Below are 21,040 nucleotides of genomic sequence, written 5' to 3' on the forward strand. Positions count from 1 at the left end.
CGCATTTCATAGCGTAAAAATAAGACTGTTTAAAAGAAAATGTTGCCATATTAAGGAGGGAAGATGCAGAGAAACAAGAGCTACTATAACCTCCGGGAAGGAGGGAAACTGACACAAATTCTTTGGGGGACAAATTTGACAGTCTCTTACCAAAATTTAAAAGGCACAGACCCTTCAATATAGCAAGTCCATCTACAAGGTTTTATCATATAGATATATTTGCCCAAGACATGGACAGAAGAATGTTCACTGTAGCATTGTTTACGTTTATGAAGGGATAGAAACAGCCCAAATGTCCTTAATAAGGAACTCAATGAATAATTCATCACCTATATTCGTTCTATGCAGCCATTAAAAATGATTCAGCAAATTCCTATGTGCTGCTATAGAGTGTCCCAAGACAGTCATGTTTAAAAGACAAGGTACCAAAAAATACAAACATACACACGTGACGTATACTGGAAGAATTTCAAGAGAAAGTCTTTACCAGTGGTTATTTTGGAGATTTAGGATGGGGGTAAATTCTTCATTGTATACCTTCAGTTTGCCTCATTTCTTTTCTTTCTTTTTTACAATGAATGTATGTTTAATTTGTAGTATAAAATTTTAATTTTCTAACAAACCTATTATTTTCCTCTCAATACAATGAAGGCTGGAATCCAGATACCAGATATTCGGAGCATTTTCTGCAGGAAGCAAAACTCCTCCACTGGAATGGACGGCATAAACCTTGGGACTTCCCCAGTGTTCACAATGACTTATGGGAGAGCTGGTTTGTTCCTGACCCTGCAGGGATATTTAAACTCCATCACCCCAACAGCTGAGAGAATTCGACCTTTTAAGTATTTCCTGCATAAATGTGTGGAATGGTCCATTTGGAGCCTGTGTAACAGTTTGTTCTTTATGAACAGTACCTTTGGTACGTGTGATCCACGAAACCAAACCCAAGAAACGCTCTGTGTACAGATACTACCTGGGATCATACAGGTATTGATTTACTTCCTTAAGGACAAGTGGCATTTATGGAAGATCATGTGAGTGAAGTAAACCCAGCTAGATTTCAGCAATCAATTTGTTTAACTCTGAATGACAGTTACATCCATAAACTTTAAAAATATCTAAATGTATTTTTCAGATGTAGATATTTTTAACAGGTTGCCAATCTTGTCTTTTGTAGAAAGGAGATACATTTAAAACATGAACATCTGAAAAAATAAAATATTCATAGATTTTTACTGATTTTCATTATATATATATTATTCTACATGTTAAATATAGAAGGTAAACTGGCTTGGGTTAACAGAGGAGAGAACATCAGTTAAGTCTTGTTACAGAAAACACTGAAACTGAAACTTAAGGATAATCATTCTCAATACTTTTTATTGTAAAAACCATTAACTTTCAAATGAATTCAAAAACTTTTTCAATATTATTGCATGAAAAAGTCTCATATTGTCAACATTTACTACCCCTCTGTCGTATTTGATGAAAAACGCCATCACTGTATGCTTGGAAAAATCCTCAAACCCATTCTCTAGTGAGTGTGTGTCATAATTTAAAGGGTAAATTCTTTTTCTCCACTCAAAAAAAAAAAAAAAAATCTACTTAAGGCTACAGTCATTAAAAACCAAAGCAATCCCTAGTTCCATGCTTTACAGAGTCCCATGAAAAAATAATTAAATTGTTCCTAATCCCTGACGCAAGGCACTTCACAGCACCCGCACAAAACATCCATGTAAACAGCAGTACAGTACGTGATTTAAATAACACGAATGACTTTTACACAGCTTGACCTAGACTAAAGAAAAAAATAAAATCCATCACAGCTACAGCTAAAAATCATGTTAAGTCACAACAAGAATCTGTTTCTCTTATTACAAAAACAACAGGTCATATAACCTTTTAGAAAAACAAAACAAAACCTCATAAATATTTTCATATTGAAAAACAGCATGCTTCCTGGGTAGGTATGAAATCAGAATATTCACAAGTGATCAGGAGTAAATGCAAACGGCATTTCTGAATACCCAGCTTTGATATCCACCAGGCCTAGTAGTCTGGACTATTGGTAGCACCATGGAAAATGCATTAGAAAATCACAAAGGTACATTACTTCAAACTAACCTTGCCATGAGGTTCACCTAGTCTGCAGTAACAAACAGCAATGATGCAGAGAAAGAATTTTTTTAAATTACTGGCTTATTTGATTTACCTAGCAAAAAAAATCCTATATTATTTATTTCAGTACATCTCATGTACATATATATAAAGCACCAGTTTAAGTAAGATTATCAAACCCCTCCAGCATCTTGTTACTCAACCTGAAAGTTCATTTCTCATCATTTCCATGTTACATGCTTAAAGCCAAGGAGGATAAAATTAGAAGAGTGATAGATATCGAGAGAGAAATTCAGTTCCTTCCCTATCAATGTAGGTCTCTCATGTAAAACCCAGATGAAGTAACGAAATTTAAAAGGTCTTCTATAGTCTCTGGCGCTAACATCCCAGCAGAATAGTTTCTGCCTACTAGAGAATTCGCACATGTGGGAGGAGAGGGCCAGAGCCTGGCTACTGCAAGGCCACTACGCTTCTACCACCCAGCAACTGTCACAAAGGCTCATCTCACCACTGGTGTGGCAAGGAGGTCTGAGTGTGAAGATGACTCAGGAAGCCCATCAAACACCACTAAAAACTACCAAATGAGACTCCACGAGTGTTAACCTCACTGATGAAAGTCAGCACTTTTGCCTCTTTAACAGTGGGAATCTCATTATTAACAAGCCCTTCTTAGGCATGAAAGGGAGAACAGTGCATCTAGGTTTATGCACAGTTAATAATCAAGTATAAATATGCAGATTTAAATCACAGATTAAAAGTGACTTCCCAAAGAAAATCAATTTCTTCATAAATGAAATACAGTTTATAAAAAGCTGGAATGATGGTTAATTCAAATACAAAAATGCATATACAAAAAACCCTACTTTTTCCTTCCAAACTGCTTCGGTCCGTACAGTTGATTCTACTGTACCGTGATTACATCACCAGAGTAAAATACGAATAAAATACTTCAATTAGCAAACCGAGGGCCACTTCTTGACGACTGCATTAAAACTGCAGCATTTAAGCAGGGCTGAGAAACACTAGTCTTAAGCACAGTTTCCTTCTTCCTGCTCTTGCGTCCCACGGTGATTGTTAAAGGAAGGAATCTGGTCTGTAAAAGGCTGGGTCATCCATTGCCCATTTGGAATGTCACTAAAAGTAGAGTCCCCACTGTCATCTGCAAGGGGGAAAAAGAATGTTAGCTTATCCTATTTAAAAGTTTTAAATGATCTGGGGGGTGGGGAGATACACTGGGGTTGTGGGTTGGAAATCCTATAAAATTGGATTGTAATGATCATTGTTTAAAAAAAAAAGTTTTAAATGATCAAATTCGGAGATTTTTTACAATCCAATGGAGAACTGGATTTTTTTTTCCCTTTGGGGGGCGTGGGGGCGGGGGGTGGGTGGGGGAGAGCACACCTGCAGCATATGGAAATTTCTGGGCCAGGGATCCAATCTGAGCCTCAGCTGCAACCTATGCTGCAGCTGCAGCAAAGTCGGATCCTTAACCCCCTGCAACTAGGCCAGGAATTGAGTCCATGCCTCAACAGTGACCCAAGCTACTGCAGACAAAATGCTGGATCCTTAACCCACTGTGCCACAGAACTCCAAAAAAATTACTGTTTTTAAAATATTTAAGCAATCTTCTTGAATACGGTTGTAAGTTTCTAGTCTAAGATATGGGACTGGTAAATCCTCATTTGTTATTCAAGGAGGAAAATGCACCTAGGATGACTTTACAATTTCTCTTAAAGAAAATGAGCTGTAAAAGTTTGTGTAATTAAACATCAAAAAACCCATCAAATTTCCACTCTACATCACTAAATAGATTTTTACAACTCCATTCCCATTCTTTAATAGCTGATCCTCTCTAAAAAAAAAACAAACTTTTTTCCCCAATCCTGGCAAAACTAGGTCTTTGAAAGGCACAAGCAGATGGAGGGAACATACTCAGCCCATTTGAAGCGAAGCTGCAAGGTTCACTACTGCATGGATTTTCACCATAAGCACCACCATATGCTGCTTCATAGCCTGGATCATACTTTTCTTCCTTCACAGCCATCTTCTTTGCATCCTCTGTGAGCAGGGTAAAAGGGATTTAAAACTGGTTTTGTATAACAATTTCAAAAATAGCTTTATTCAGTAATTACCGTGAACAGATCTTTTTCTCTTTTCTGCTTTTTAGGGTCACACGTGCAGCACACAGATGTTCCCAGGCTCGGGGTCAAATCGGAGCTGCAGCTGCCAGCCTACACCACAGCCACAGCAACGCTGGATCCTTAACCCACTGAGTGAGGTCAGGAATCAAACCCGCATCCTCATGGAGACTAGCTGGGTTCGTAACCTACTGAGCCACAACGGGAACACCAACAAATCTTTTTCTTGAATTTCTAATATAGTGAGATACAACTTTCGCTTTGAACTTTGTGACATACCCCAAATTAACTCCCAAGAGAGGTCTACACCTACCAGATGTAAGATGAGCAGCAATGCTTCTTAGCTCCTCAACATCTGCAGGGGCATCTCCTTTTACCAAGACTGGAAGCTCTTGGTAAAAGGAGATTTTAACAGGGACTAACATCTGTTATCAGAGCACTCTGGCTGCAATTATAATTTCCTTTTCTCCTGCTTTTAAATTCACAACCTACTTTCCGTAATGCAGATGTTCATGAAGTGAACAACAGGAGTGATACTGCTAACATACCTTGGGCCAGCTGCAGGTCAAATGTATATTGCACCTCTTGAACGTCTGTGTTTCGTTCAATGCCTTTCAGCTGATCCCTCAAGTCCTTCAGCTTAATGTAGTAATGAACTTTGTCCTGGGCTCGAGGAAACTGAGCACATCTGGCACTGGATGATGGCATAACATAACAGAGCTGGAATCATACAATGTTATGGTTACAGAAAGTCTATGAATCCGCTCATACTGAGATAAGAAAATGTATCTTTTCCTTGGGTTACTAACTTGATACTTAACACATATCAATATATGTAAAATCAGTAACAGCAGTTATGTTTGAATTCAAGTTTGTAATGTTTACTTATCACAGTCAGTAAACAGAAAACAAATGAGGCTTTTTTCCCCCCAGTGTTCGTACAAAAGGGCAGATTAGGTATACAAGGAAAAGGAAAAGTCTTCCCTCCCAATTCCGTTTCTATCCACCTAGTTCTCTTCCCTAAGGGGAGTTTCCTAAGGGCAATCAAGTTGGCTGGTTCCAGAAGGTACTCTATAAATATAGGAACAGATGTGTCTGATACACGTACCTTCCCTCACCCCTGTTAGAAAACCACACAAACAGTATGAAAAACCTTGTACATATTAATTTCAAATGTGTGTGAGGATATCTGTTGGATAAATTTCTAGAAATAGAATGGCTAGGAAGACATTTGCATATATTTTTTTGGGGTTTTTTTTTTTTTTTTGTTTTTTTGTCTTTTGTCTTTTGCAGGCTGCACCTGCAGCATACAGAGGTTCCCAGGCTAGGGGTCGAATCGGAGCTGTAGCCGCCGGCCTACACCAGAGCCACAGCAACACAGGACCCAAGCCAAGTCTGCGACCTACATCATAGCTCACGGCAATGCCGGATCCTTAACCAACTGAGCGAGGCCAGGGATCGAACCCACAGCCTTATGGTTCCTAGTCGGATTCGTTTCTACTGCACCACGACGGGAACTCCATCATTTTGGATGATGATGACAAACTGTCCTTTATAGAGCATAACGATATACATCAGTATATATATTTTACACATAAAAGAGTGAGGCTGCTGAATTATGGGCTTTCCAGTTGCAATTTTTAAATTGGCCTCCATACCATGCATTAAAGAAAAAAATCAAGCTATTGTTATTTATTTTATTTATACAGCATTTAGAAAATCCTGATTCATAAAGATATGTAGGTACAAATGCTACCAGGTTTTATCACAGCATATTTTCCAATTTCAAGACGGTCTTCAATTAAAGTGATCCAGAAACTTGAAAAAGTAGGATTTCTTTTTTCAAAGCTGGGTCACTAACATCATTAATAACTGAATATTTCATAATAAAGAATACATTTTTTATAAGTAAAGGTACTCACAGGAAAGGTACTCATTGTTAAGAGCTAAAACTACCTATCTTATTAAGATTCAAGTTCACTGATGATTATGCAACTAAGATCACACTTCCAAGAGACGTGAATGCTCATGTGGCATTTAAGGGAGAATGATGCCTACTCCTCAGGAAGTAGTGGACTCATCTGTATGATTTCACCCAAGTAGACAAGGGTAGGCCTCAATTTAAAAAACTAGTGCTAGGAGTTCCTGTCGTGGCTCAGCAGTTAACAAATATGACCAGCATCCATAAGGACACAGGTGCGATCCCTGGCCTTGCTCAGTGGTTTAAGGATCCTGCATTGCTGTGGCTGTGGTGTAGGCAGGCAGCTACAGCTCCAATTTGACCCCTAGCCTAGGAACCTCCATATGCCGCAGGTGTGGCCCAAAAAACCAAAAAAAAAAAAAAAAGAAACTAGTGCTATGATCTACATTATCAGTCACATATTTATAGTAAGTTAAAACAGAAGAAATTTTAAAATAAGTTAAAATATATATTGGTGGCAGAAGCTTTATTCTGAGGTCTCTACAAAAACTTGCCAGCATACTAGCTTCTCTTCTAAAATGTTGTCTAAAACACAGAGTTCTGTGCATGTTTATTTTTATTTTAAAAGTTGTAACCAAAACTTAAAACTATATTGAAAGAGCAAAATGTGAACCAAATGTCTGCATAAATTCCACAGATATTACAGAATTTGAAAATGAGTGTGTTATTTCGTGATGCCGTTATGGATAAAGATAACAGCGGTAAATGCCAGTCAGGCTGGTTGGAAGCCTGTCTGCGTCTAGGCTGTTCTGTTTACAAGGCTCTGAAATGAGACTGGGCTGAGACGTATAAACAGGGGATGATGAACAGTTTCACTAATCAAGATCATGTCTATATTTACATGTTTGTTTCACAACTGAATAAGGACTAAAACCTAACTGAATTAGCCAAGAATATGCCATTAAATATATTTTGAATGTAGCATGTGAACTAGCTCCTCTCAGTATTTTAGCCAAATAACATAACTAACATAATGTCATAAAGACATTTATCTGACAAATGTTTCTTTTTCTATTAAAACTATAACAGGAGTTCCGTTGTGGCGCAGTGGTTAACGAATCCGACTAGGAACCATGAGGTTGCAGGTTCGGTCCCTGGCCTTGCTCAGTGGGTTAAGGATCCGGTATTGCCGTGAGCTGCGGTGTAGGTTGCAGACACGGCTTGGATCCCACGTTGCTGTGGCTCTGGCGTAGGCCAGTGGCTACAGCTCTGATTCGACCCCTAGCCTGGGAACCTAAATAGCAAAAAAAAATAAAAATAAAACTATAACAGTACCTGAATTAATTTGCAACTATTTGTTCAAGTTGATACTTAGATGTTATTCAACAAAATATGGTTTTTTTCCATGGCATATATTACAAATGGATAGGACAAAGGGAAATTAGCTAGGAAAAAAAAAAAAGGGATATTCAATTGATTTACAAATGTACTTTTAAGGACTTACAGTTTCTGTGTCTGGGATCTTATGGGGTTGAAGTCCAAATTCTAAGTTCTTAACCTTTACTCCAAAAACTTCCTTACTAAAAATTTCATAAATACCTAAAATGAAACACAAACATACTTACATTGCCCATAATGTTAGCAAAGTAAAAAAGATAAAATTTAAAAGTAAATCTTACATGTTCTATAACAGTTATTTAGGAAAGTGGGATCTGTAGTCTGTGAATTTAATACCTCTGTGCAGCAGTCTTAAAATTTCAGCATTTAACAGCTACTTTAAAGGACTGCTTTAAGAGATGGATAGATCTTAGATGGACACAATTGTTCCTTGGAATCAATAAAATTTTGCTAAATTTTGTAAAAAAAACATATACATATTTATATATTAATATATAACACACTATAAAATTATAAATTATATAAAAATATATAAAAAGGAAAAAAGTAAATCTTACATTTTCCATTAAACACTGCTATTCGTGGCTGGTATTTCTGTAATTTCTGCACTAGAATACGTCCTCCTTCACGAAATTCTTTACTAGAATTGAATTAAAAAGGAGTCAAAGGGTAAATTGGCAATATTTATAACATGCTAAATTCAGACAACAAAAGATCAAATCATACAGCTGCTAAGTTCACCCTGACCTAGGTACACAGGATGTCCCTAGGGAATATAAGGCATCAGCACGGTCAAGGTTCCAACCTATGAAGAAAAAGGGGAGGTGCTTACCTGGAAAGATCCTTGCTGCCTGGCGTTGTCCTTTCCACCATATTGGTAAACCCAATACCATACTTCCCTGGTAGAGTGTGATCATCCATGTGACTCAGCTGGACCTCACTCAGCCCCGACATAAACAGACACTTCCCTGTGGAAAAAAGGGGGTTCCGTTTATCTCTGCAGAGGGTCAAAGGATTTTCTGCCCCATGAACTGATGTGGTAGTCTACAGCTTTTTCTTGAAATTAAAACAAAAAGATTTAGGACATCAAAAAATGTGTAACATAGGCCAAATACCATATTCAAGCAATTACTCTGTGCTCAACCAACAATTTCCAAGGTTCCTACACTGACTACCTGTGGACTCAATAATAATTTACTTTGACCCCCTGTGAAAATGAGATAAATAATAGTGGTATCTCATCAGAGAAATACGGTGACTAAATCAGATAATCGATGTGAAGGACTTAACCCAGCACAGAGTAACTGCTTGACAGAAGTACCACCACTTGCCCCTGGAAAACCCTGAACAAATAAATGCAAACCAATGGACTCAGGACATCAAACACCTTGACAGTGGAGAAAATGAAAAGGTCAAACTTCTCTAGGAATTTTTTTTTCAAATAATGGAGACATGTCATAGGTTCCCAAAATACATTACTATCATTTGCCCTAAAGGTTTTTTGGGGGCTTGGGTGGGGGGAGAAGGGGACACACCCACAGCATATAGAAGTTCCCAGGCCAGGGATCGAATCTGAACCATAGCTGAGACCTATGCCACAGCTGTGGCAATTCCAGATCCTTAACCCATTGTGCCACAGCAGGAACTCCATTTGTCGTAAAGATTTTTTTTTTGAGGGCTGCATGTGTGGCATATGGAAGTTTGCAGACTAGGGGTTAAATAGGAGCTGCAGCTGCTGGCCTACACCACAGCCGCAGCCACAGCAACGTGGGATCTGAGCTGCATCTGCCACCTACACACAGCTCACGGCATTGCTGGGTCCTTAACCTACTGAGCGAGGCCAGGGATCGAACCTGCATCCTCATGGATACTAGCTGGGTTCATAACCCACTGAGCCACAATGGGAACTCCTTTCCTAAAGATTTTTAATGTTGCTCTCAGATGATCAACTAGTGTTTCCCGATCGTCTACCACATGCCTTGTCTATTAGGCAGTGTTGGATAAGATGACTTCTATACAGAAGAATACAACAGCAGTTACACTTGGTTTTAAGGCTCACCCTGCAAGTACCAAGGTCTATTTTAATACTATTTCCTGCTGGATACAAAGTTTCTGGGGAGAATGTTTCCAATCAAAGCACTTCCTAACTATTACAACTTAACTGCCAATGCATTTCATTTCTCTGAGGACATCAGCAGCAAACTGGAAAGGTAAGTATTCCATCTGCACTGGATTCCATCTGCACAACAATATATTATTGCTATGACTCTGTAGATAACAACTAAAAAAAGAAAACTCATTTAAAAAAAAGTAGTGAAACTCATTGGAAACAATGCAAACAAAACAGAAAGTACCCCTTTTGGGGGAGTTCGCTAGTGGTCTGGTGGTTAGGACTCGGCGCTTTCACCGATGTGGCCAGGGTTCCATCCCTGGTTTGGGAACTGAGATCCCACATCAAGCCACTGAATGCCTTGGTCAAAAAAATTTTTTAATTAAAAAAAAGGAAAATACTCCTTTTCATGCTCCTCTGCTCTCAGGCACCAAAATGCTAAACTGCCAGATGACTTCAATTTCAACCTTTTACTTTGTGTAAACATACATAGAAAAGATACATATTTATTCAACCATATAGTCTCTTTTTAAAAACACAACGGTGGTTTAATAAACAAAACCCAAACTATTAACAAGGACATCTAGTTTAAAATAATGAAAAAAGGTAACCACTTACAGAAATGGTTTCCAGGTCCAGGGTAATGATGGCCTTTGTAAGCAGCCATTAGTCCTGGGTTTATGCCGATCTACAAAACAAAAGCTTTATTAAACATTTTTAGTCTTGAAAAGTAGACTTAAACCTCAGGGCTTCTGTGGAGGAGGGGGGACAAAACTGAACTGATTGTATTACATATTTAATCCAGGATCATAAGCGATACCCTTTATCAATTACCTACTCTTGACCTGAACAAAGTATTCCATTTTGAGAAAGAGATTTCCTTTATATTAAAAGTTCTGCTGTTTTCAAAAACCCATCTGGCTCCCTCAGATGCCCAGCACCCTCACCCCCAATTGGGCTGCAAAGAGAGAGGTCCTGGAGCCCTCAGGCAACCTGAGCCAATGTCCAGACACGAGTCTACCCTTCAGCTCTTCAACTCCCAACAACCAGCTCACTCCACATCATCTACACAGCTGTCCACATGCTGATGTTTCTCACAGTTACTGACAAAAATCAAAGTTCAAAATCAGTCTTATCATTTATAGAGAACCCACAGGTGTCATGCCACCTAAGTGATCCCTCGGAATTATTTAATTACAATGCCTATGCCGAAGGATCCACTCCATCCTATTATCAGCCCTGCTTCACCAAGCAGACTGGCATTCAGCAAGTGTATGGCTTGTCCACGTCACACCCACAAGTGGCAGGAGTGGAAACAGGACAGCCCATCCTCTTAAACACACCCATGTACTATAACCTATAGAAGGTGACGCCATTTACCACCAAAAAGATTCTAAGAAATGGTTCTTTCTCTGTCTTTTCTTTCTTTTTCTTTTTTTTTTTTAGGGCCGCATCTGTAGCATATGGAGGGTCCCAGGCTAGGGGTCTAATCCGATCTACAGCTGCCGGCCTATACTGCAGCCACAGTAATGCAGGATCCAGGCCGTGTCTGTGACCTACACCACAGCTCTCGGCAATGCCAGATCCTTAACCCACGAAGCGAGGCCAGGGATCAAACCCGAAGCCTCATGGCTACTAGTGAGATTCGTTTCCACTGCGCCACAAAGGGAGCTCCCTCTTAGAAATGGTCCTTTTCAGCAAATGCTACATGCAAGGATAGTGTTAAGTTAATCCACCAACACTATTTATAAAACCAAAGAATGAAGTCCTTACAATCACAATGTCCAGATTGAAAGTCAAAATGTCCGGCAGAGTCTTGGTCAGAAGTTCAGCTTCTGAAACACCATTGAATCGGTCTACTTTTCTTTTCACTTTAAAAGTGTCTGTAATTTTCTCTTGCTTTTCTTTTGATTTTGTGGATTTGCCAGATTTTTTGGCCTCAGCAGGTTTTTTGGGTTCCACTGGTGTTTTTGGTTCTGTTGTCCTGGATCTTCTTTTCCTACCTTTTGGAGTCTCTGAAACACAATGACTTGCAACATGTAGATGGCAGAAAACCCTAGCTTGAAAACTTCATGCGGCTACCCCAGAAAAATCACCCCATCACCGTCCTTTTTACCCTTCCTATTTCCCAGCACCACCTCCCCTTCCCTCACCCTGGAACTGGGTTTATGTGGCTTCACCCCACCCTCCTTCCTCTGCCAGCTGATCTTGAGACGAAACCTTCCTAACAAGCACAGAATGATTTTCCACACAATCTTACCTGGTACCTGGCCCCCCGGGGATACAAAGTATCTATGTACTATTATACACAAATTCCAAATGTAAATACATCAGCAATTAAGTAAATAAACGAAAGAATAAATAGATAGAAGAACAGGGAGGAAGGGCAACATTTTAACTCAATTTCCCCATAATTTCCAGCAGAAGAAAACCTCAAATGGCTTATGGGCTTGAGCTTGTCTTAAGGATTGGGTGTGTATTCTTTTTTTTTTTTTTTTAGGGCTGCAGGTGCGGCATATAGAGGTTCCCAGGCTAGGGGTCAAATCGGAGCTACAGCTGCCGGCCTACACCACAGCCACAGCAAGCCTACATCTGAACTTCATCTGTGAACTACATCACAGCTCACAGCAATGCCGGATGCTTGACCCCACTGATCAAGACCAGGGATTGAACCCACATCCTCATCGATATTAGTCAGATTTGTTTCCGCAGCACAACAGGAACTCCTGAGTGTGTATTCTGTTTCCCACACAGCTGAAGAGGTCAATTCAGGGATGCTGGGGAAGAAGTCTCTGGGCTGGCAGTATTTTTCAAAAGGTAAGACTAGGGTTCTGATCTCAGGACCTCAAGCAGAGTTTCTCAATCTTGGCCCTGCTGATATTTTAGGCTGAGTAATTTTAGGTTGGGGCAGCCTGTCCTGTACATTAAAGAATGTCTAACAGCCACTCTGGCCTCTACCCACTAGATGCCGGTCCCACCCTGCCCTTCACGACAATCAAAAGTGCCTCCAGACAAATGTTTCTCGGGGGGAAATGACCCATTGACAAGAACCAGTGACATCAAATTACCCAACGGGAAGCCTTGGTTGTGTTGCCCTTAACTCCTGAACATCTCTCTTCACTTCTCAGGCCCCTACCCCCTTCCCTTACTACGGGGCATCTCCTCCACTGAGCTGCCCACCCACCCTCTCCTCTACCTCACGCTGCTATGGCCACTTGCCATGCCAAGGGCTCCACCTCTACCATGCTGTTGCTGGGGCTAGTGCTCCCTGCCCAGAGACACAGACAAGTCCAAGGGCAAAAGAGTCAAAAGTCAAGGGCAGGGTCTCCCATGCCATGGAGTTAGACCTGCACCTGCAACCATAAACTGAAACTGAGTACATTCCTTATTCCACACTGCACCGCCCCCATCCCAAGTCTGTCTCCTCTCTGCTAAGTCTGTTTTTTGGTTTTGTTTTGTTTTTGTCTTTTTAAGGCCACAAAAATTGAGCGGAAATTCCTCAGTAAACCCTTTCTTAAATAAGCTGGCTAGTGTGGTAGCTCATTTTCTATACAACCCGGGTGAAATTACCTTGTATAGGTTCCTGAGCAGGAGCTGGGGCTGGAACTTCTGCTGGCATTCCTGGTTCGTTCGTAGCTGCCATATTAGGAACTTCGGTCATCATTTGTTGGAATGGAAATGTATAAAAAGCTTGAGCTTGCTGAAGAGAATAGCTGAAAGAACAATGAAATAGAAGCTATGAGGACAAAGCTGCCCAAATGTAACTTGAAATGATCAGCTCTAAAAAAAACCCCTCCGGATCCAAATATTTGTCACCAGATGATAGGTTTTATTTCGAGTGGACTGCAGGGGTAAAGAGAGGAGGAAGATCTATTCCTGTAGGTACACGTTCGCCCAACCTTTACCGAGTGCCAACTAAACAGCTACAATTAACTCCTGCACTGTTGAATGACTCCGTGTGTCATCAATAAAACTTACCAGTCCTGTCAGGTCAGCCTGTACTTTTCCTGAAATGAGATCATGGGAATTTTCTAGGAGGGAGCCTTGAAAGGCCCACTAGCCTTTGTGGAGTTGAAATATCCATAAAAATAATTTGTACGTTCCTACTTTCTGCATTTAAGCCTCTTGGCACAAAGATCCCCTGAGATCTAACCTTTTTTTTTTTTTTCAGCTAAATTACTGATAGACATGACAGGTAGCCTTGCGTGAGTTCAGGTGTCTAAGAGTGTTGATCTGATACATATACACTACAAAGTGATCCCCACCATAGCCTCAGTCAACACCTCTATCCTGGCACCTGATTCCCATTTCTTTTTGTGGTGAGAACATTTAAGATCTGCTCTCTTAGCAGCTTTCAAGTTTATCCTTCAGCAGTATTAGCTCTAATCACCATGATGGACATTAGATCCCCAGCACCCATCAACCTCATAACTTTTGTTATAAACTTTTGAAGTGTGTGCCCTTTAACCAACATCTCCCCATTCCCAACCCTGTCCAATTGAACTTAAGGTTCTCTTTTGGTTTATTTGCCTACTTACTTATTCACTGGATCTGCCTTTTTTTTTTTTTTTCGTCTTTTTGTCTTTTTACGGCCACACCCATGGCATATGGAGGTTCCCAGGCTAGGGGTCCAATCAGAGCTGTAGCCGCCGGCCTACGCCACAGCCATAGCATTTCAGGATCTGAGCCGCATTTGCAACCTACACCACAGCTCACAACAAGCCGGACCGGGTCTGCTTTTTAAATTGTTGGTAAAAAAAAAAAAAAAATTCGGGAGCTTGGGGTTATCGGATGCAAACTATTGCTCTTGGAATGAATTTACAAGGAGATGCTGCTGGGTAGCACTGAGAACTATGTCTAGATACTTACATCGCAACATGACAATGGGAGGAAAAGGAATGTATACATGTATGTGTAACTTGGTCCCCATGCTGTACAGCGGAAAAAAACAAAAATAAAAAAGGGAAAAAAAAGAAAAGAAAAACAAATTTCCCTGACTCAAAAAAAAGGAAAAGAATAAAAAATTGTTGCTGGTCCTTTGCCCCTAAATGAGGACTAGAAATGGGTACTCCCATGCTGCCTGTGACTGTAAGGAGAAGACCGCTCTAAAGCTCTCTCTGAACATGAGCTCAACTCTGTTCAAAGTGTTCTGTTCAATATTAAGGAAGACAGGCCTGCACAGAAAACAACTGCTAAAAAATATTTCTGGTGACTATAAACCATTACCTCAAGGTATTGCTATCAGCACAAAGCTAGGAAATAAATACTTTCTTTAAATGAAACTTGAGTTACAGCTAATGCCAGATAATGCCATTAAATTTGCAGCAGGAAGAAAAATATTAGGAAATAAAATGGGTAGTTTCCATTTACCGCTTGGAGAGAAAAGCCACATTTTCTGTGGCAAGCTACTTAACAGTTTCCTTTTTCTGTGATGAGTGGATAAACAGAGAGCTTAGAAAGCAAAGGTTAAAAAGGCAAACTAATACACGTTTTTTGTTTTTTTTTTAATTTAGGGTCACACCTGAGGCATATGGAGGTTCCCAGGCTAGGGGTCTAATCAGAGCTGCAGCTGCCAACCTACACCACAGCCATAGCAAGGCATGATCCAAGCTGCATCTGCGAACTACTCCACAGCTCATGGCAAACACCAGATCCTTAACCCACTGAAAGAGGCAGGGGTCAAACCTGCTTGTCCTCATGGATGCTAGTTAGATTCTTAACCACTGAGCCATGATGGGAACTCCCAAACTAATACACTTTGAATGGGTAAGCTTAATAGTATGTAAATCCTATCTCAATAAAATGGTCTTTTTGTTTGTTTTTAAAAGAAGGCAAACTAAAGCATTCCCCAGGATAAACTTAAATGGCCCAGACAGATACAGGGTAATAGACTGCCTGAGGGAGCCTAGGCCAAAACGCTGGATGCTCAAAGAAAAAGAGGGGCCCAATCTCAGTGGGCAACCACTGGAGAAGCCCTTTGGCTTCAAGCTATCTTTAAGGGTAAGATGGTAAAGAAAAGGTGAAGAATTAGTGAGACAGATACTCAACTATATCTTAAGAAGTGTATTCCTGGAGTTCCCATTGTGACTCAGTGGTAATGAACCCAACTAGTATCCATGAGGGTGTGGGTTCGATCCCTGGCCTGCTCAGTCGGTTAAGGATCTGGCATTGCTGTGGCTGTGGTGGAGGCCAGCTGATTGGACCCCTAGCCTGGGAATTTCCATATGCTATGGCTGAGGCCCTAAAATGACCAAAAAAAAAAAAAAAAAAAAAAAAAAGTGTATTTCTTTAAATATATTGGTTTCAAGTTATTTTTTTTAAAAAAACAATGATTTAGGAGTTCCCATCATGGCTCAGCGGAAACAAATCTGACCAGCATCCACGAGGACGCAGGTTCGATTCCTGGCCTTGCTCTGTGGGTTAAGGATCCGGTGTTGCCGTGAGCCGTGGAGTAGGCCACAGACATGGCTTGGATCCCACATTGCTGTGGCTGTGGTACAGGCTGGCAGCTATAGCTCCAACTGGACCTCTAGCCTGGGGACCTCCGTATGCTGTGGGTGTGATCCTAAAAAGACAAAAAAATAAAAATAAATAAAATAACAATGATTTAGTAAACTATAGTACATTAACATGAGAATACTATGCAGCTGTTAAAAATAAATTTATTGATATGTAAAAGCACAGAAAATGTTGAATATATATTTTACGGTGGAAAAAATAAACAACATTGTAAACTAACACTGCACTTGGAGAAAATATGTAGACAAGGACTAGAAGGTGGAAAAATGAAAGGAAGGGCTTACTTAAAACCATGCCTGGCACAAAGTCAAATGTCCTCTTTTTTTCACACTTTCCTTTAATAATATCCATAGCACTTTTGGATAAACTGTCCAAATACTGGTTGTTCAGTGTTTATGATTTAGATATTCTAACGATGAGTAAGATATAGCTGTTATTCAAGAGATCTCATGCATTTACCTTCTGGAAGTTCAAGTAAAATGCTCTGTAACTTTTTTTGGCGAACCCACGCTGTGTGGATGCTTCCAGGCCAGAAACAGAACCGCGCCACAGCAGTGACAATGCTGAATCCTTAACCACTAGGCCCCTAGGGAACTCCTGCACTGTAACTTTTGATTGTGGCCACTGGCAGTTTCATGAGATGCTAAGAGCCCCTTCCAGTTAGCATATACACAAGCAAACCCGTGTGGTCACAATAAGTGAGTGGTGAGTGGCTGAAAGAATGCACGGAAGGTCTGTTCTGTTTGTCGCACTGTCAGGAAGGCAATGTCCCACTCTCTCTCCCCCGTGTTTCTTATTACTGCTCTCAGAGTTTCACAGATCTGTCCCATTTCGAGCACTTCACAAAAGTCCAAACTTAAAAATACAAAGATGAAGGAAATTCCATTCACATTACAAAAGGATTCTGAGCTTAAAAAAATAAGTTTCCCAAATGTGGCTTTGTTAGCATCTTTAGGAGTCATTTAAATTTTGAGGTTCAGAAACTGAAAAATCAAAATTTTAGAAATCATGTGGCTGAAGAAAAGGTGAAAAATAAGAGAAAGTGTGTTTTTATTTTACATACAAAATATCATACATATCAATTTTGGAAAAAAAAATCCAGAATCCTGTCTATAACAATATGGATTAATTAATTATAATGATATAGAAATAATTAATCTTTCTAAAATGATCCCTGGCAACTTTTACATGAAGTTAATTAGAACAGAAAGAGAGAAACCTATGGAAAGTGGAGGGTGTAAGATCTGGGGTAAAATCCTGTTTTTGAGCATTCACTTTAGTCTGACCATCTTAACAGCTGGAACAAAGGGAAAGAGGGTGGATGACAACATTCTTAATACTTGGCAGAAGAAAGCGTTACATCTGTACAGAAACTTTCCATGAACTTGAATGCTAGGAAACTAGAGTTCCAGATAATTTAATTTTCTATCTAATAATGGTTAAATGTGCAAGCAGCATGCATCTATTTCAACCTTAGTGTGAAAATATTTCCTTGTTGTGTATGTATTTGGTAACTGCCACTTCATAATTCAGAATTCTGCAACGGTTACAAACAGTAATTTTCTCTGTATGAGAGACAGAAACAGAGAGCACTTGCCCACAGTCATTCCCTCACCATGAAAATAGGGGTGAGAGTCAGTGATTTCCACACATACAGAGAAAGAGCAGAAAGTAAGACAGAACAGACCCAAAGGCATTTTTTCTTTTTTTTTTATAGGGCCCCATGGCATATGAAAGTTCAATCAAAGTCAATAAATTCCAGGACAGACTCCACTTTTGGGGAAAAAAACAGACCCATGTATTTACTTTCCGGCTGTAGGCCTCTCTCCTACTGACTGCAAGTTTTGAACAAATGTTGTAATTTGGCCTCTCACTTGGCTCACCTGGGCCAGAAAACATGATTTCTGTTACAGGAGCTAAAAGTTCTGCTCAGTGTCCTCACTCATCTTGGGCTTTAAATTTCTCTTACAGACATTCGGCCATTTTCCATCTACAATCATTTTTATTAAGATGAATGAAAAGTAAAAATCAGAACTAATAAGCACTTTTTTTTTTTAGGGCCACACCGCATTCGGAAGTTCCCAGGCTAGGGTGTCAAATCGGAGCTGTAGCTGCTTGCCACAGCCACAGCCACGCCAGATCTGAGCTGGGTCTGTGACCTACACCACAGCCACCACAGCGCACGGCAATGCCAGATCCTTTATCTACAGGGGTCAAACCCAAATTCTCATGGATACCAGTTGGACTGTTTCCACAGCACCACAAGGGTAACTCCCTCCAGTCATTTTAAATTTGGCATCACTTTCCATCTTTGGTAAATGTCCTTTTCACACGCTTGAGCTCATTAGACACACACCGGTCGTCTTCTTCCTTTTTCCCTCCCTGGTTAGACTCTAAGTACTTGTTTAGACACTTCAACTATCTTCTCTTTTCCAAAAAAAGTTTATATCCATGAAATGTTTTTCTTTGAATTTGCTGAAATTAAGCTTCTAAAATCAAGTCACTCTGCGCAACATTCCATGCCACTCCTTGATTAGCACAAAGCCAAGGATGACAGAGAACCACTTCCTCAGGATTACCTGGGGTCTGAGTCATTTCAGAATCCCCAAGGATAAACTCCTTAGAGTATTAAGACAGAATTCTCCATATTTTTCAAGGTGAAAGCTTTTCATGTCAAAAAAACAAAAAAAAAGGTCTATAATCCAATGGATTACGATAAAATATAAGTAAGACACTTTTGAGCTAAACATTGTACCAGAGAGAACTATCACCTTACTTTAAGATGCAGAGTAAGGTTTTACAATGAGAACAATCCCCCACCCCACATTCCAGAACCTGCAGGATGGCCGACTAGTCGCCATCATTTTACATAAAGGACTTGAGCATCCACAGATTTTAGTATTCATGAGAATCCAAGAACAAATGTACTTTGGATACCAAGGGATGATGGTAATTTATATGATGGTTGGCTTTACTCCAGTTTTAATTCTTAAGATCATAAAGCTGAGACTGATTTCCACAAGTTCTGGTGAATTTTTTTATTTCTAAAGTTCTTCAGGGAAAGCAGTGGAGTTATTTCGGAATTTGACCCATGTATCTCCTTCCTTAAACTCTAAGACCATCTGTGTTGGTTACTAACGCCCCTTCCACGTAACACCCATTTACAGCGTGTCCGAACTGGATTCTACACACGTCCTAATGACAGACATGCACAGGCTCAGAGAAGTTTAGCGTCTTGCCCAAGTTCAGGGCCCACTAGTCAGAGTATCAGGATAATACTTCATTGGGTCTAATTCCAAGGTAAACCATTTGCTTTCTTTTTAAACACTGTTACCCTATTTAGTTTTTTTCATTTGGCTTCCGTCGGTTCAAATTTCGAAATCTCTGCTTTGCAAAACTCTCCACCTAACATTCCCCAAAGGACATGTTACAAGTAAATTCTTAAGATCGCCCCCAAGACCACTAGAAAACAGACAGTATTAGACGACTTCTGGGGAGGATTCTTCCCAATCCCAGAATTCAAGAGCTGCCGTATGGCGATGTTATCTACCTTGTGTCCCTGACCCAAAACTCTGAAGAAGCCACCGTAAACCCACAATTCTAAAATGACAACTCCTCGAGTGATACGTGAAATCTTTACTGCTTTGTACGACAACAGAGGGTGAAGGGAAATGCAGCCAAAAAAGTAACCGGAAAGAAATAACTAGAGACTGCTTCTTGCTTATTACCACATTTTAAAGCCGACACGATACACAGTAGGCTTTAGGACGGGCCCGGATGCCGGTCAAGCCGCGACAGCCTTCCGGACTAGGAGTGGCCGGAGCAGGCCGGCAGTGCGCACGCGCGGCCCTGGCCTTTGTACTCCAGCCGCGGCCTTAAAGACCCCCTGCGTGCCTGCGTGCGTGCGTGAGTGCGTGCGTGCGTGCGTGCATGCGCCCGCCCGCGGCCAGACCATCGCGAGGGGCGCCGGGGGGAGGGGCGACGCTCCGCCCCGGCCTTACCTGCTCGCGTTCTCTGCTTCCATTCCCTGCTGCAGCTGGCGCACGCGGGTACTCCGGCCAGGCAAGTGAGCGCGTGGCCTCTGAGGTACCACGGCGCACGTACAGCGGTCCAATAACCAGTCTCTTGGACTCGATGGCCGGCAGAACGGGACAGCTCCTAGAGCTCAAGCTCCTCCCCCAAGCTTCCAGTTCCCCCTCCCCCCCAACCCAGACCCACCCTCCGCGCAGGGCTTCCGTCAGCTCTAAGCCAAATCCCACGCCCTGCGCCTATCACGTGATCCAGGGCAGCCCAATCATATTTGCTCCCCTCTCGTTGGTTTTACTCGCCACTTGGCCTTTCGGGAAGGGTGGAGGATGAAAAGTCTGGGAGGGAGTGCTTACGTAGGCTTTGTCCTCCATGACGTTTAGTGTGGGTGGGTGGTGGTGCGCACGAGATGGCACTGTCATCTGTGTGGGCGCTAGGTAGGTGGGGCGATTATCCTTATCAGAATTAGCCAGGCCTTTACAAAAACGTTTTATTCGGATTAAAAACAGCGACTTGCATTATTAGGTGATTACTGTGCTATATGGGAAAACCGAAACTTTGGAATCAGAATTCCTGGGAGTCCTGGAGTTCCCGTCGTGGCGCAGTGGTTAACGAATCCGACTAGGAACCATAAGGTTGCAGGTTCGATCCCTGGCTTGCTCAGTGGGTTAACGATCCGGCGTTGCCGTGAGCTGTGATGTAGGTTGCAGACGCGGCTCGGATCCCGCGTTGCTGTGGCTCTGGTGTAGGCCGGTGGCTACGGCTCCGATTCAGCCCCTAGCCTGGGAACCTCCATATGCCGCGGGAGCG

General features: G+C 41.2%; 2 protein-coding genes across 11 annotated transcripts in view; one reads left to right on the forward strand and one right to left on the reverse strand.

The window, feature by feature from the left end:
- Nucleotides 1-2,088, forward strand: part of GLT8D2 (glycosyltransferase 8 domain containing 2) — a 64,050-nt gene extending 61,962 nt beyond the window's left edge. For 9 of the 10 annotated variants that reach the window (XM_021092640.1, XM_021092642.1, XM_021092636.1 and 6 more), the window contains one exon: nucleotides 652-2,088. In XM_021092640.1, the coding sequence (XP_020948299.1) occupies nucleotides 652-824 (173 nt within the window). In that variant the 3' untranslated portion in view covers nucleotides 825-2,088. The remainder of the gene's footprint in view (nucleotides 1-651) is intronic. The other variant, XM_021092637.1, reaches the window with a different exon arrangement.
- Nucleotides 1,357-20,419, reverse strand: TDG (thymine DNA glycosylase). Its single transcript, XM_021092634.1, has 10 exons — nucleotides 20,206-20,419; nucleotides 13,256-13,398; nucleotides 11,459-11,700; nucleotides 10,304-10,373; nucleotides 8,408-8,543; nucleotides 8,133-8,215; nucleotides 7,682-7,776; nucleotides 4,805-4,976; nucleotides 4,051-4,176; nucleotides 1,357-3,277 (listed from the first exon to the last, which is right to left on the reverse strand). Exons 1-10 carry the CDS (start codon nucleotides 20,226-20,228, stop codon nucleotides 3,147-3,149), a joined length of 1,221 nt encoding a protein of 406 aa, XP_020948293.1. The 5' UTR covers nucleotides 20,229-20,419; the 3' UTR covers nucleotides 1,357-3,146.

The sequence above is a fragment of the Sus scrofa genome, chromosome 5 (assembly GCF_000003025.6).
Source record: "Sus scrofa isolate TJ Tabasco breed Duroc chromosome 5, Sscrofa11.1, whole genome shotgun sequence".
In the NCBI taxonomy this organism is placed as follows: domain Eukaryota; kingdom Metazoa; phylum Chordata; class Mammalia; order Artiodactyla; family Suidae; genus Sus; species Sus scrofa.

Excerpts from the sequence above, each read along its gene's own strand:
- TDG (XM_021092634.1), bottom strand. The coding sequence starts at position 20,228 with ATGGAAGCAGAGAACGCGAGCAG. Across the intron at positions 13,399-20,205 it reads GAAGCAGAGAACGCGAGCAG|CTATTCTCTTCAGCAAGCTC; the intron begins GTAAGGCCGGGG and ends TTGTTCTTTCAG. Across the intron at positions 3,278-4,050 it reads CTTCGCTTCAAATGGGCTGA|ATGACAGTGGGGACTCTACT; the intron begins GTATGTTCCCTC and ends TCCCCCTTGCAG.